Raw genomic sequence first — 15,776 nt, 5'->3', positions numbered from 1 at the left:
AACTAACTAGTAATCTCGTATTCAATCTTAGAGCCCCCCTTTTAGACACATAAAAGTGGTTCAATACACTCCAAACCACATAGACTGAAGGCGCAACACATATACACCCCAACCCTAGGCTTATTCCCAATAAAACAAGCATATTTTGGTTATTAATCTGCATCACATCTTGAAAAAATTCATCCTCGAATTTTGCAGTGATGAGGTGGGAACAACATGTGAATAGCAGTCGTAATCGTTCCCAAACAAAATTCAGATTGCTTGTAGAGTTTTGGAAGGTAGTCTTCAAGGCTTGGAGCTTTCTCTTCAAAAGAACCATGATGGCATAACAAACTCTATATGCTCAATCTCTGAATCAATACCTAATGTGAATATCGTATGCATAGGGTCATCAATGTTGGTAACCTTCTCATTAAGGATTGGAACAAACTCTTCCTTCTCATCATGAACCTCAAAGACTTGTTGTGGAGTGCTTTCAACCACTATATCATCGTCCACGACTTCAATCTTGTCTACTATGCTCTCTTCAATGTAGAACTCTTCCATGGAATCTTTTGTCTCTTGACCTTCTATCTTTGAAGCTTTAATAACTATCTCTTCATTTGTAACCTTGACTTCAGGTTCGTTTGGTTCAAATAGAGGTATTTTCACTTCCCATAGAGGTATTATAGGTGCTATTAATGATTCTGGGATACCAACACGTAGTTCCACTACAGCTAATCGTTTATGCATTTGCACCATTCCTTGATTCAATTCCGTCAACACCTTAAAAATATAATCAAAGACCTCAGGACTTATTTCACCATTGGCCATGTTCAGCTCTAATAGTCTTCCAAGGTTGTTCTCTGTCATGCTCGGATACCACTTAATGTAGACTAGGGTAGGGGTCTAACCAAGTCTCAATCTGCAGGAACTTTTAATCTAAGAATAACCATAACCAGCCCTAAAATAACCTAGAGAGGGGGTGAATAGGTTATACTAGTGGAAATTTTAACTTTTTTTGATGTATAGGTCCCAAGTGTGATTGCAAACTAAAAACGATGCGGAATAAGTAAAATAGGCACAATCACACAATACAAGATTTATAGTGGTTCGACTCAATCCGAGTCTAGTCCACTCACTACAAGAATCCTCTTGCAAGGTATTCCACTAGTTCTCCCTTTTAGTACGGTAGGTAGGGAAGAAAACCTTTACAATCTTTTTCACGGATAAGAGTATCCTTACAAATCACCTTTACAGGCAGAGAAGCGTCTTTACAATCTCCTTTGTAGGTAAAGAGGCACGTTACAATCTCCTTTAAGGTAAAGAGGCACCTTACACTCTTTTAAGGATAAGAGGATCCTTATAATCTCTTAAGGATGAGAGGGTCCTTACACAAGCCTAAGTACAGTCTAAACTTAATGTAAAATAGAAAATGGAGAAGTGGAATAAAAGTGGATTACCCCCGGTGTGGTGCAAATGAAATATGCAATGATGATAGAATCAATGCACCTTTTGAAGTCTTCTTAATGCTTGTAATGTAAATGCCAAGATGTAGATGAAGACTTGTAGATGGTCTTGAGTTCCTCTTGAATGTAAAATGAAGAACTTGAACTCAAGAAATGGTGTAGACCAATTCTCACTTCTAATGCTCAAATAATGCTTATCCAAAGTTGAGATTAATTGTTAATTAATGAGTAGCATTAGAGGTATTTATAGGTGAGCTTAGGAGAACATTTTAGGCAGTAAATCTCACTTAAACGGTCATATTCTGGGTCCATCGGTCGACCGCCATAGGTAGCCGGTCGACCGCCATCGGTAGCCGGTCGACCGCCATCGGTAGCCGATTGATCACTAAGAGCCGTTGGGGCACTTCCAGGCAGTCACCGGTAGACCGAGACCTTTCGCAGATCGACCGGATATGGTCTCGGATAGTTCCGGTCGACCAGGGCTTCTATCCGGTCGATCGCCAACATGACAGACTCTGTTTTGACAGAATGTTGTCATACTGATCAGCCGTTAGTGTTTTGATCATAACTTTTCGGTCCGACTTTGGATTGACCTGAAATCAGTTGCGTTGGAATCGTGACTCTATTTCCTACAACTTCTATGAAGGTTTCATCTCTTGATACCGACTCTCATATTATCCAAAATGCCCTTGAGTCAGGTTAATGTGGTTTTCACTGAATTTCACTAGAACATATTTTTCCTAATATGTTCATCACCACTTAGAGACTTTCCATACTTGGTCAAGATATGCTTTATGGTCATTCTAGTATGATGCAATGCACATGCATGTGGTGAGTGCATATATATATATATATATATATGTGGAAGTTACAAATTACATTAAAAATGACCAATCTATCCTAGTGGTCTTCTTCTTCACTTGAGCCTTCCACTCTTTGGCACTATATCTTCTTTTCTTTTTGTTTGCAATTCCAAGTCTTCGAGCTTCATGTCTTGACTTCTTGAAGCTTGAACTCTTCTAATACCTTCTTCAAGTATTGATACCAACTTGTTGATACTCCTCATTTGATGACTTCAATCTTCATTTCTTCATTTCATTCATCAAATTCGATCTTTGATATGAAGTCTCTACAAAACAATACTTGAAGGCAAATTGTGAAATACCTTTATATGTTTGTTATCATCAAAACCAACTATAGGAGTGGGCAGATCCCTAACAAGCCCAACAACATAACAGAAAATTAGAATAATGTATGACAGTCTAGCAGGCTATCGATTTCAATATGGCAGTACTTATCAGGTCAAATCAGCAGTAAACCTCTAGGACTAAGCCAAGAACTGATAAGACTTCAATTAGGTTCAGATCAACAGAATAATCTAAAACACAGGTTTAAGAACCAACAGAAATTGAAATAAACCCATTGATGTCAATTCTGGACACTACAAGACAGAATATGGTGATTTCGAATATCATGCAGACCATTGATCAGAATAGTCTCCTGTGTGGATTGAGTTCTGTCCCAGGTGAGGGGAATCTCTGGTCAAAATTTCAGACCAAACGGACAAGGGAATAGGCCTGGACAGAATCTGAGAATCCTTCACAGAACTCTCTCTATCGCTGGACAAAACTGATAAAAATTTTGATTTAAATACCTGTCACAGTAGACCAGCACCTTAGCACCTTGTATACTTTAGAAAAGACAAGAGAAATAGCTTGAAAGAGAAGAAGAACACTTGGAACCTCTTGGGTTTGATCAAACACAAGACAACCACTTTGATCACACACAAAGTGCACTCATAAGAGCAAACAGCAGCATAGCTTTTTTTCATTCATAAAATTGTGGGCTACTAATGAGCCTTCTCTTTATTTATAATAGTGATGGGGGAGGGAACTACAAAATAAAAGGTTTCCTCAAAAAGGAGACCAAATATTCTCCTAATAAAATAGTTACTAAAAACTAAAATTAGAAACTAGTTGAAAAAGGAAACTTACTACTAATGACTTGACTCAATTAATAACTTGACTCCCAAGGAAACAAATATAACTCAAATCAAATCCAACTAAAAAAGGAAACTAATGAAAAGGGAAACTAATTAGTAATCCCGTACTCAATCTTAGAGCCCCCCTTTTAGACCCATAAAAGTGGCCCAATACACTCCAAATCACATGAACTGAAGGCCCAACACATATACAACCCAACCATAAGCTTATTCCTAATAAAATAAGCATATTTTCGTTATTAATCTGCATCAACATTCTTAACAAAGCATTTAAATCCTCTTTCAATCCTTTTCAATTCTTAAAATCAGAAACTTAACCTCTCTATGTCTATTAACTCACAAAATACATCTTAATTACAATCTATTTAGAATAGTCTAGATTAACCTCTAAAATGCAAAGACTGACTCACCTTTTGAAACTCAACCTCTTTATGTTCCTTGCTCTTCCATGGTCTTCCTTGATGCACCATAGCTCCAAACCCCCTTGAGATTTTCACTTCTCAAACCCCCTTCTCATTTTCCCTTCTCCCTCCCTTTTCTCTCTTTGCTCCTCTTTTCCTCAATGAGCCAAAACCCCCAATTGAGAACTCCACCACTCCTACATGGCTCTCTCTCGCTCTCTGCAAAGTCAAGCTACCCCACTTGTTCATTTTGTTTGTTCTAATGATGGCTCTTCACACACACACACTCTCTCTCCTCTTTCCCTCACATCTCTTTCACTTTTTCTCTCTTTCTATGTGTTTCTTTGCAATTAAATGAGTGTGGTGTGAGAACATTGGGTTCCATCTCACCTTCCTTCCTCACTCACTTTTCTTCTTTCCTCCTCTTTACGTTCTTTTTCCCTCTTTTTCTTCTAAATATCTATCGAACTCCCTCTTTTGTTTGTTGTTCCTTACCCTATAAGAAGAGAGAAATCCATGCCCCCCCCCCTCTTTTGTATCATAAATGGTAATATCTGTCAACAACATTGAGTGGGTACTTACATTTATATATATATATATATATATAAATAGGGAGTGAGAAGTGGGGTGTGAGGGTGTGGGGAGTGGGATAACACATTTTTATTTTTTTTATCGTACTTGTGAAAAGTTCACAATTACCCTCTTTAACTTAATCCATTTACAATCCAACCATCAACGTAAATATCCCTTTCTACCCTTTATTTTTTGAAATATCTCATACCATCACATTTATTATAATTAAATATTCCAAACTATATACATATATAATAAAAAAGTATTGTTACTCTTACAGAGTACTAAAATACTCCAGGAAGTAATGAATTATTATTAACAATTCAAAAATGACCTTAAAACAATAACAATTATTCAAAATCAATAGTAAGATATTAAAATGAAAATGCGGGGCATTACAATTCTCATCTTCTTTTAATTTCTGTTGTCTTACTTGAGTATTGGATTTTGTGCCACATGTACCCTGTTCTTGTAGTACTGAAACCATCCACGCTTTGGATCTTATCTTCCACATCTTTCATCTTTTCTCCCTAACACTTTGGTAGTCATTCATCACTCTAGGGGTGACCTATATTGTAGAGTTTGAGGTTGGAACACCAACTGAGATGAGAACTCTACATCAGATCTCAAATCTGGTCTCTGTTTTGCCGCTAAACCTTGGTTGCAGGAAATAGTTACTGATTTCTTGGTTGGTTTCTTGGCTTGATGTCTGATGTCCATGAGAGCTTTTTTTTAGGTTTCGGTTTCGGTTCTACCGGGCTCGAAACCGAATATTTCGTGAAACTGCAAACTTTCGGTCAAAACATGGAAAGTCTTGGCTGCAAGTTTTGACGGAGGGTTTTGAGTCCTAAATGGCCAAATTAGGTCCTGAAACTTCTTGGAAAACCCTATTTTAGGCCCTCTAAACATAGTAGAGCCTTTTCATTTAAAAAAAATAAATAAATAACACACAAACACACCCAAAATGGAAGTTTGACTTTGAACCATAGTTTGTCATACACTACTATATACATTCTCTAATATCGCCTATCCCACACAAAATTTAGTACTAGAAAATATGCATTGGGAATGAATGGACATAAAATTATAAACCACTTCAGAATTCTCACATGTTATACATGATTCATTACATAGAGTCAAAGAAATGGGAGTCAAGAATACGAGCAAGTCACCCCTACAGGTCATCCTAGTGTCCTAGTGATGGGGATCCGGGTTCCAAAACTGGAATCGGATCTTGATGCAGCTCGGCGATGGAATTAGTTGCTATCTTTTGACTTGATTTTTATTTACTTCCTTTATTGGTTAGAGATTAGATTAACAGTCTTTTATTTAGATTTGATTTTTATTTTAGTTGCTATCTAAGTTTAGTTTCCATTTTTAATTAGCTTCAAAATTATGTCATTATTTTTCTTTAAATAGCCCTGTAATGGAGAAGAACTCAGTTTTTAGAATTGAATGAAATTGAAATTAGATTTTGGATGAAATTATGGCTGTAGTGGGCTGCTTATCTCTTGTTTTCTTTCTCTGAAGGTCCCTCTCTAAACTATTCTCTTTTTCCTTCTTATCTTTTTTTTCTCCTTCCTACTACTCCTATTCTTTATTGCTGTTATCGTTTCCTTGTTTTGGGCGGTAGTCACAGCCCCAGTTTAAAGGATCGACCTCTTTCTCCTTTAAGGTTGCTGGACTGAGCTTTTGGTTGAAGGAAGCCCTTCCCAAGGCGACTCTAACCCTTGAATATCAGGCCTGAAGGTGACTCCTGCTGTGAGAAACAAAAACCTGCAACTTAGGTTACCTAAACCTACCGCCAGATCTGTTTGTATTGCTGTTCTGAGGTATTTTCCATCTGAAATCAAGAGGCCCTTTAGTGAAGCATCATCACCTAGAATCTCAGGCCTAATAGAGGGGATTTAAAGGAGATTTAGCCCCAGCAAGCTACTGGATTCTTCCGCCCCTGCTGGTTGTCCAAGGAAGAAGAAGAAAGACTCGTGAGTTGTGGTTTAAAACCCTTTAATTTGGTTTTTCCCATTATACCCCTGAAACCCCTTGATTTGTGTCCTTTAGTATTTGTTCTTTTGTGTAAAAGTCCCTCTTTTGTTTTACCTCCATATTAATACCCCTTCCATTCCACCTTTATTTACTACTTACCCATGCCCAATAATTGCTTCCAAGACTACCCCTGGTCTATAATTCTAATCCCCTTCATATCCCATCAGTTACTTTAACCTCCTTTCCTCCTTTTAAGATCCCTTTTATTTACAAGTCTACCAATCCTTTCTAGGTTTCTTGTAATTACTAAACTGCCACCTCTCTTTAGTTTCAGTTAATTACAGAACTGCCATTACTCTTTATATTTTGAATTTACTCCTTTATTGTGTGCCCTAAGCGATCTGATTCCTATTCTTGGAACCCGGATCCGCATCAGATCTCTTACGGCCCACTTAATAAAAAAATAGCACAATTTTGTGACCAAATACCAAAAGAGAATGGCAGTTCTGTAAATAGGTGGAAGCTTCTAATAAGGGATGGCAGATGTAAATTACCAAAACTTTAGATCATAAGAGAAAGAAGGTAATGTGGACTCTAACGTGAGTGGGCAAAGGGTAGACTTGGAATGAAAATGGAATAAAAGAAAGTGGGGAATAAAAGCAAAAGAGGGGCTAATTCTGGGACTTAATAAAATAAGAATGTAAACCTACTTTTTTGAGGTTGTCTTCAATCTTACTCAAAATAGAGGCGAAAGGCAGTTCTGGTTTGAGTCCAACTAACCACTTGGAGAGGCTTCTATTGGTCCTGTGATTTCAAGAGTAAGATTGAAATTTTCCATCGTATCAGATGCACAAGACAGTGGCAGGGATGAACTCCGACAAGTGCAACTAACTTAACCTGCAACTTAGTCCAATGCAAGGCACAAAACCAGTATGATGATGTAGATTAGTTTCCTAAATAGGCTTGTTTTATTAGGAATAAGCCTAAGGTTGGATTCCATACATGTTGGGCCTTTGATCCCATGTGTTTTGAGTGTAATAGACCACTTTTATGGGTTTAAAAGGAGGGCTCTAAGATTGAGTACGGGATTACTAGTTAGTTTCCTTTTTCCATTAGTTTCCTTGTTAGTTGGGTTTGATTTGAGTTATATTTGTTTCCTTAGGAGTCAAGTTATTAATTGAGTCAAGTCATTAGTAGTTAGTTTCCTTTTTCAACTAGTTTCTAATTTCAGTTTTTAGTAACTATTGTATTAGGAGAATATTTGGTTTCCTTTTTGAGGAACCTTCTATTTTGTAATTCCCTCTCCCATTAACATTATAAATAAAGAAGAGGAGGCTCCTAAAAGCCTAGAATGATTTTGATAAAAAAAAAATAGTGGTTGTTGATATTGTCTTCTTCATGAAGAGTTGTCTTGTGTTTGATCAAGGCTGAAGGAATTGGTGTTTGATCCAATTGACTCTTTGCGGCGTGAAGTCCAAGAGGTCTCTTCAACTATTCTTTCTTTCTTTTCAAAGTTAATTGCAAGGTTCTTCAAACCAGTTAAGGGATCTGAACTGTTTTTGATTTCTGGTTCTGGAAATCTCAAGTTTCTCTCCTGCTGCCCCTATACTGTTCTGAAGATCCAGCCATCCGATGGCTCTCTGTTTTTTATCGAGTGTTAAGATCATATAGAGGGGAACGCAACCTTAATTTGAGGTTCATCAGACTAGGGAATCTGCAGTTATGGGATTTCTCCCTATTCTGGCAAATCCTAATTTCTGCCCAGATTTGCAAATCAATTTCTGTTGGGTGTTGCTAATTGGTTGCTGATACTATTCCTTATTGATTTTATTTCATTAGTTGATGATTCCAGTCATATATTCCCTGCTGTTTATTCAGTTACAGAATTTCTGAAACTGAGATCGATTGGACTGGTTTGAATCTTGCTTTTGTGTTAGAGTTTGGTTCATGGATTACAGTTGTTTGTGAATCCAATTGAAGTACTTTCAGTCCCTGGTTTAGTTCTAAAAGGTTGCTGCTGGTTTGACCTGATTAGTACTGCCATATTGAAGTCGATAGCTTGCTAGACTATCTTATATTATTTTGATTTTTTGTTATATTGTTGGGTTGGTTATGGTTGTTCTTAGATTAAAAGATCCTGAAGCTGAGACTTGGTTAGACCCCTACCCTAGTCTACATTATCTGAACCAGGTTTCAAATCTCTTGATAGGAGGATCCTTTGGAGACGAGAACTAGGATTAAGATCGCCCAGGGATGGGAAACCTTCGACCGAAGTGTCAGCCCAAACTGATCAAGCACCAAGGAGATCTGAGTGCTTGACTGGGGCTGCAAATAACTCCAGAAAAAGGGTAGTTTCAGAAAAGAGGAAGTACAACGGGAAAATAAAGAAGAAGAAGAAGGAGTAGATGAAATAAATAGAGAGAGAGTTTCAGAGAGAGGCAGGGAGGGGAGCATGCACGGAAGCCATGCCTTTGATACCCAAGAAAGTTCATTCAATTCTCCAAATTTGTCTTCTCTATTGTGTTACATGGCTATAAAAAGGAAAATCAAAACCTAACAATGGAAACTAATTAAATTAGCAACTGAAATAAAATCTGAATCTTCCTACTAACTTGACCGCACCCTACACTAATAATAAAGGAAACAATTCAAATTACTAAGTTAATTCCAAAATTTTTCACGCCTAATTGCATCACCTATTGCCACATCGAGTTCTGGGGGGGATCAAGCCCACTAGAATGTTGTTGCTGTTGTGGAAGCAAGTTATGCTCCAATTGTATCACAAATGCTAGCCATGTCATAGTATAGAGGGAGAAACATTCGAAGTCCTCCACAATAGCCCCATAAATGGAATTGTTAACATACTGGAGGTACTCTAACATAGTAATCTTGTACAAATCTTCCAACAATGCAGCGATTTCCTCTACTGTCCAACGACTTGTTCCACGCTTGAGTGATTTGGCCAAAAAATCACAAATATCAGAATTTTTCTAAGCTTCCCAGTCAAAATCAACAAAATGGATCAAAAGTTTGACCTATTTCATTCAAAATATGGTATTTATCATTAAAGCAAAGTAACATCTCTACGAAATTTCAACTGAAATATGGTAACCTTTATGGATCACATTAGATTTCGTTTCGAGAAGTGTCGAAAATGAAATATTTCGCCAAATTTGGTAAGAGTTTGTGAATCTTGAAGTATGCTTGAGAGAGTTGAAGATTGTAATCTTAACTGTAAGTCCCTTGCTGATTTGAAGCCTTGGGTGAGGGGTTGAGGGCTGATGTAGCGCAAAAGCCTTTCCCTTCTACAGTTCCACTGATACTCTTCCTATTACCCTTCCCTCCTTTTATCCTTCTTGTCCTTTTTTTATTATCCCTTCCAAGTTTTTCCCTGTTAAATAAATTCAAACCCCCTTTCATGTCCTTCATTCTTTTATTCTACCAAGTGGCCCCTTGAAAATTCTGATTAATTACCGGATTGCCATAATCTCCTTATAGTTGGGATATTTCTTTGCGTGGGCTAATAGCAATCCCAAACAGAGGTTTCAAACCCAGGATTGCATCAAAGGGCCTAGCCCTCCATGATGGACATGCTACACAGTCTATGCTTGTTTATTTTCTGTGAGATACAGAGTGCTCTTGTGTGATGCAATAGCAACCTTGGTGGGAAGCCAAGTGAACTAGTGAGATGCTTGAAAAGTTCTAGGTGAGAGGCCTACTTTATATCCTCTCTTCTTCCATCTTTTTTTTCTTCTCTGAGTTTCATGGTTAGATATCTCCTACTCTCCTCCCTGTGCATGCAAGCTTCAATTCTTTTCTCTCTTGAGTTTGCGATTCTAATATCTAACCATTATCAGTTTTCTTCTCAGTTTCAAATCTGGTTTTACTGCTGATATACCTTGCAGTTCAGTCCATCGATTTCAACTCTTGTTCACAGTTTACTTCGTAGTTCTGAATGCTGTTACAGCATTGCTTGCCTTCGTACTTTCTATTTTCATGCTAGTTTCTTGAGTAGTTATGTTCCTCATTTTGCTTTGTGGATTCTTATTTCATGACTCTGAACTTTATTTGCTTCACTTCCTCTATCCACCAATAGGTGGCAAACATCCAAGCATAACCACGAGACACTTCTCATATCTTCAAGAACCCTTCTATTTATTTCATTCCACAATACCCATCAAACTGTGTAAGGGATTGATTCTGACAAAACTAGCTCTAGGGTTATCTGATATCTGAATATCCAGGCATTGTGTATATATATATATATACCTTATTGTCCAACAGCGAACCAACCACAATGCCCCATCAGCTTGCTATTTCGGTAACCCTTTGATTCTCCAGATCTGACCATTGGATTAACTTCCAACCTTGGAAGCATAACCTACTCTCACTGGACCACTCGATCAGAACTTGGTCATTATCTGGTCCATCTTGATCAGATTGCTGGATTTATCTCAAGTTTTGGCTATTGCCTTGACCTGCGGTTCTAGATCTTGTAATGGTTTACTATGGTAATTTCTTGATTCAACCATTATTTTTCTAAGCTCCGAATTCAACATCTCTTATATTAGTTTTACATATATCACCATCCTTAGTTCGTAAACCATATCAAATTGTTTCATTATGAATGATGAAATGGTGGAAGCATGTGGCATAGATCCATCAAATTGTCAAAGTGGCAGGAAGTTTAGAAGGAAGAACTAGAAAAGGAAAAAAACTTTGTATGAGGTTTTCATCTTTTTGGATGAAGTTAGTTCACTGAAGAAAAAAAATTAAAATACCTCCTCCTCTGCCCCACCCCCTCCCCCCCCCCCCCCAAAAAAAAAAAACCCTATGCATTTATAAATTATGCTGATCTCCTTTTCTGACTTAAAATTGCTCAGAGTTGCTTTCTTACGTTTTCAGTACTTGACTGAATTGAAGTTGCTTGTTTCGAGGTGTTGGACATCATTGGTGATGTTCTCGGTGAAAGGAAATTATAATCTTCTTGGCAATCCATGGGACATGCTTAATCTGTAAATAGTTCCACAAATTCTCAGATAATACGATGACAGTATTCTAAGATCCCTCGTATAGCCAAAGGTTGGAAGTTGTTAGAAGTTTTAATCTTTTAACTAGGACTTACTTTCTTCAATATTCTTTTGTTACACAGGAAATTTGTCCTCTAATAAAGAACATACTTCTGCTGGATTCTGAAGGAAAGCGTGTGGCTGTCAGATACTATTCAGATGATTGGCCGACAAATAGTGCGAAGTTATCTTTTGAGAAATCTGTCTTCACTAAAACTTCAAAGACAAATGCCCGAACAGACGGTGATCTATGCAATTCCTTTTTTTCTACAGAACTTAACATTCTTGAAGATCTTTTCTCAATGTTTTGGTATTCCTGCCTGTCAATTATCACATTTTTAATCACTGACTGTCTATCTTCTCCCAAACATCTTTAGAAATGGGATTAAGTTGGGGGGGGGGGGGTGATTCACTAATTAACGAAACGAATGATGAATGACCCTTCAACGTTGTGGGATGGACTTGGTTACAGATAATGATAGAAGCTACATAGGAATGAAATGTGAACATGACTTTCATTTCTCTTGTAAAGAAGACATTGAAGCAGTTATGATGTCTAAATTCTAATTGGGTAAACTGGGCCTCAAAAGACTTTATTTTGGCCCATGGTTGACCTTGGAGTTCTTATTTTTAGGTTTATTGATATAATGAGCCTAATTTATAGGCCCATGAAGAATATGAGTTTTTTTTTTTCTCACTATGAATTTTAGTGATGCTGAGCAATGCATACGGGATTGGTATCCCAACCTTTTTTCCTCTCATCTCTTCTGTTCTCTTCTTCTCTCTTTGTCCTACCAACTTGCTAAAAAGATCGATCTCATCTCTCTTCCCTCCCTTCCCATCGATCTGATTTCTTCCATTAAATCGCAGTTGCTTCCTTTATCTCAGATCTGATCACATATTTGATTATTGGGCCTTCTTGCATCTGAGATCCATAATATGGATTTCCATATTGCATCAGACATTTAAATCAGTTAGGTTTGTGACTTATTCCCTCCAAAAAACAAAAACTCTGTGGATTCTGTACCCCCATCCATCATAATGGGCTCTCGCCTGCAATCCAAATGCAGTCAACAGTTGCAGTGTTATTGACCAAACAAAAGCAATGGCTTTCTCTTAGTATTTCCCCTGCCACATTTAGCAATACTAGTCACTTTTCATCATCACATTGTGTAATCTGAGATCCTTGGAAACTTTAAGGCTGCACAAATCAGACCAATAAATGTTTTATAATTCAGATTCAGTGCTTTTTAAATTTGTGGCAATTTTATCAATTCAATCTATCTAGCTTCCCGTTACCACTTGTGTCTTTGCCTCTGGTTTATGTTTGTTATTTCTTGTTGCCAATTGATTATGTTGCTGATACATAATTACAGCGGAGATCACCATGATTGATAACTACATTATTGTCTACAAGTGTACTGAAGATCTTTACTTCTATGTTACTGGGGGTGATAATGAGAATGAGCTCATTTTGGCATCAGTCCTTCAGGGATTCTTTGATGCAGTTGCCCTTCTTTTGAGGTCTGTTGTGACCTTTGTGCCTTCTTCTTTGTTCATCAATTTGAATATTTGTGGTCTCTTAGTTTGTCTTTGTTGATTTTACCTCTACTTGTGCATGCCTTTAATGCAGGGATAATGTGTCAAAAATGGCAGCACTTGAAAGTTTAGATCTCATCTTTTGCTGTATCGATGAGATTGTTGATAGGGGGTAAGGCTTTAATTTATTGATTATGCCAATGTAATCCGTTAAAATGTGAGGTTTTCTTAATAGGTCATTATTCTTTTTCTTGTTGTCTAGAAGCCTATAGAATAAGCCTTAATTGCCCCTTACATTCCAAATATCACCATTTGGATCAAAAAGTGAAAATTTATGTGCTATATTTTGAGAAATGGTTTTCTGGAACCTAATGAAGAAGAGCTTCCTTATGGCCTAAATATGTACTATCGTACTGCTTGGTCATTTAACATATTTGAGGGAGGGTTTTTTGCAGGATTATTCTTGAAACTGAAGCCAGCGTTATAGCAGGAAAAGTTGCCTCCAATGGTCTGGAAAGTTCGTCATCATTGACTGAGCAGGTACTGCAATTCTCTTTTGTATAATCAAGGAAAGGAAAGGTTAGATTGCCCCTCTTTGGTTTTAACACAATGCAAATACACCTTTGCTGTGTTCTACAGACTATAACTCAAGCACTAGCTACAGCACGGGAACATCTTGCAAGATCTCTGCTCAAATGATGGTGCTTATCAAGAGAGAGAAAAATGATTATATTCCTTTGCTTTCACGATGTTTACATTACTCAATTTCTTGAATGTTGAAATTATAGAGGACTGTAAATGGCTGAGTTTTCTTTTCTTTCTCATGGTGTGTGCACCCGCATACCGAGGATGAGTTAAAAGTTGGGATTCTGTGGAACATCTGCTTATAGTTCAATTTTTAAAGAGATCTTAATCTCTAATATCTGTTTATCTGTTTATAAAATTATATTTGGGTGTCACCTACATGTATCTACAGGTCTAGGATGTGCCAACGGTCAATTGATCTGGGCAATGTTATTTGGAATTGGCATAGGCAAACACAATGGCTAGAAGGTTGATGCTAAATGCTGAATTCTTGTGGTAGGTTTTGTTGCTAAAAATTATCAGAAATGCCCGCAGCCAATGACATGCTCAGGATGCGCTAAACTCCATATTTAACCGGAGAATTACTGTGAAATTGCATCAAAGAGCATGCATTCTCTCTGGCAAGTTGGTTAAAAACTGGTTCCTGCCTCTGTTATGCTGAAGGCTATTGGCAACAACAGATTGATTTGGGATAGAATTTGAAACCCCTATTCATGTGAATTTTTGGTAGGCCTATCCATGTGATTCTCTCTCTAAGGAAATATTTCTTATAACATTTCATTATAAAAATGAGATCCTGTATTATATATATTTTTAAGGTAAGACAACAAACACGGAAGAGAACATTACCCCTAAAAAGTTAATCTGAGTGGATCATAGAGTGTCCTGTACCCAACTCAATGGGTATGTGTGTTTAGTTTTCTTTTAAGGAGTATGTGTTTTTTACACGCTAGAGTAGGATTTAGCCATTTATCTAGGGTCATTAATATTCCCCTTATTATATGAAACAGATTATATCCCCCACCCTTGCGCATTATCCTCTCAACTCCATTCGAACGCGTTGATCAAGGGACTTAAATAAAGGAAAACCATCCCTCTTTTCTTTAAAAACATGGGACCAAATTCAAGTAAAAATTTTCCTTTCACCTGTAGAGAAAGAAGAATCCCTTGCCATTATCAATACCAACGATGAAGGAATACATTTTTCACCATGGGTGAAGGGAAACTCAATTTCCTGACTAAAGGCCATATGCATCTCAAACTTAAGCATGGATTTAGCTCTTCTGCTGAGCGCCCATCATCTAGGTTGGCCCATAGCTACCTGGGCAAATGCAATATGTTCAGGCAAAGATCCGACGCTTTGAAAAAAGGCACGACGAATGAGGCACGAAAAGTGAGGCATTGAGGACCGTTGGATCCTCTCCTGGACACGTGGCGTTCATCCAAGTAACTATGGGTAAGTCCTGGGCTATGAGCGCTTAGGAGAGGAGCCGGATCCTGTACTATATATATTTTTAAGGTAAGAGACCCCTGTTTATTTGGGCAGCCAATGAGAAGTTGTGTGAAGGCATTTGTGCTACAGACAACACCGTCATTTCATACTAAAGTGTATGGGCGTAAATACACAAGCGCACAGGGTTCAAAACCTCAAAATCTCCATATTTTATGCCCAGCCCGACCCAAGTTACACCACTACACTACGTGCGCAGTAGGCCATGCCACACCATTATCTATTTTTGCCACGTGGCCAGATGAAATAACCCATGATGTAGGATGGCATTCTACACTGTTGGTGTCGGATGCGACCGAAGTAATCTTTCTTGTCTTCTCCTCATGATCTTTACTTGAGTAAAAGGTACGTGCATTCGCTCTTTGATTGGAACTCTAGTTTAATATCTGTGGATCTCTATTTGTCCAAAGCTTCAAATCTTTGAAGATTGCTCCTGATATTCATCTTAATCGTTTCTACCTACAAGATTTTCCGCTTTAGATAATGTTAGAATATTTTAATAGTTTTAAAAATTGAATATTCAAAACATTATTTTGTTCCATCAAAGTGTGTGATTCAAAGGTTTGTCTCTTATTAATATACACCTAAGTGATCAATAGGTGTAACTATTGGAAAGCATGTCTGAATGATCGACAAACATGTATTATGAAAGAGCTATGGTTT

At 37.6% G+C, this 15,776-nt stretch overlaps 1 protein-coding gene across 1 annotated transcript in view; it reads left to right on the top strand.

The window, feature by feature from the left end:
- Nucleotides 1-13,977, top strand: part of LOC122061929 (coatomer subunit zeta-2-like) — a 21,720-nt gene extending 7,743 nt beyond the window's left edge. Inside the window, exons 3-7 of the mRNA XM_042625507.1 lie at nt 11,563-11,722; nt 12,856-13,003; nt 13,113-13,190; nt 13,474-13,558; nt 13,658-13,977. Coding sequence (XP_042481441.1) covers nt 11,563-11,722; nt 12,856-13,003; nt 13,113-13,190; nt 13,474-13,558; nt 13,658-13,717 — 531 coding nt within the window. The 3' untranslated portion in view covers nt 13,718-13,977. The remainder of the gene's footprint in view (nt 1-11,562; nt 11,723-12,855; nt 13,004-13,112; nt 13,191-13,473; nt 13,559-13,657) is intronic.
- The last annotated feature ends 1,799 nt before the right edge of the window (nt 13,978-15,776 follow it).

The sequence above is a fragment of the Macadamia integrifolia genome, chromosome 14 (genome assembly GCF_013358625.1).
Source record: "Macadamia integrifolia cultivar HAES 741 chromosome 14, SCU_Mint_v3, whole genome shotgun sequence".
In the NCBI taxonomy this organism is placed as follows: domain Eukaryota; kingdom Viridiplantae; phylum Streptophyta; class Magnoliopsida; order Proteales; family Proteaceae; genus Macadamia; species Macadamia integrifolia.
Note: the sequence above shows the minus strand (reverse complement) of the source record. Positions and strands in the feature narration are given on the sequence as shown.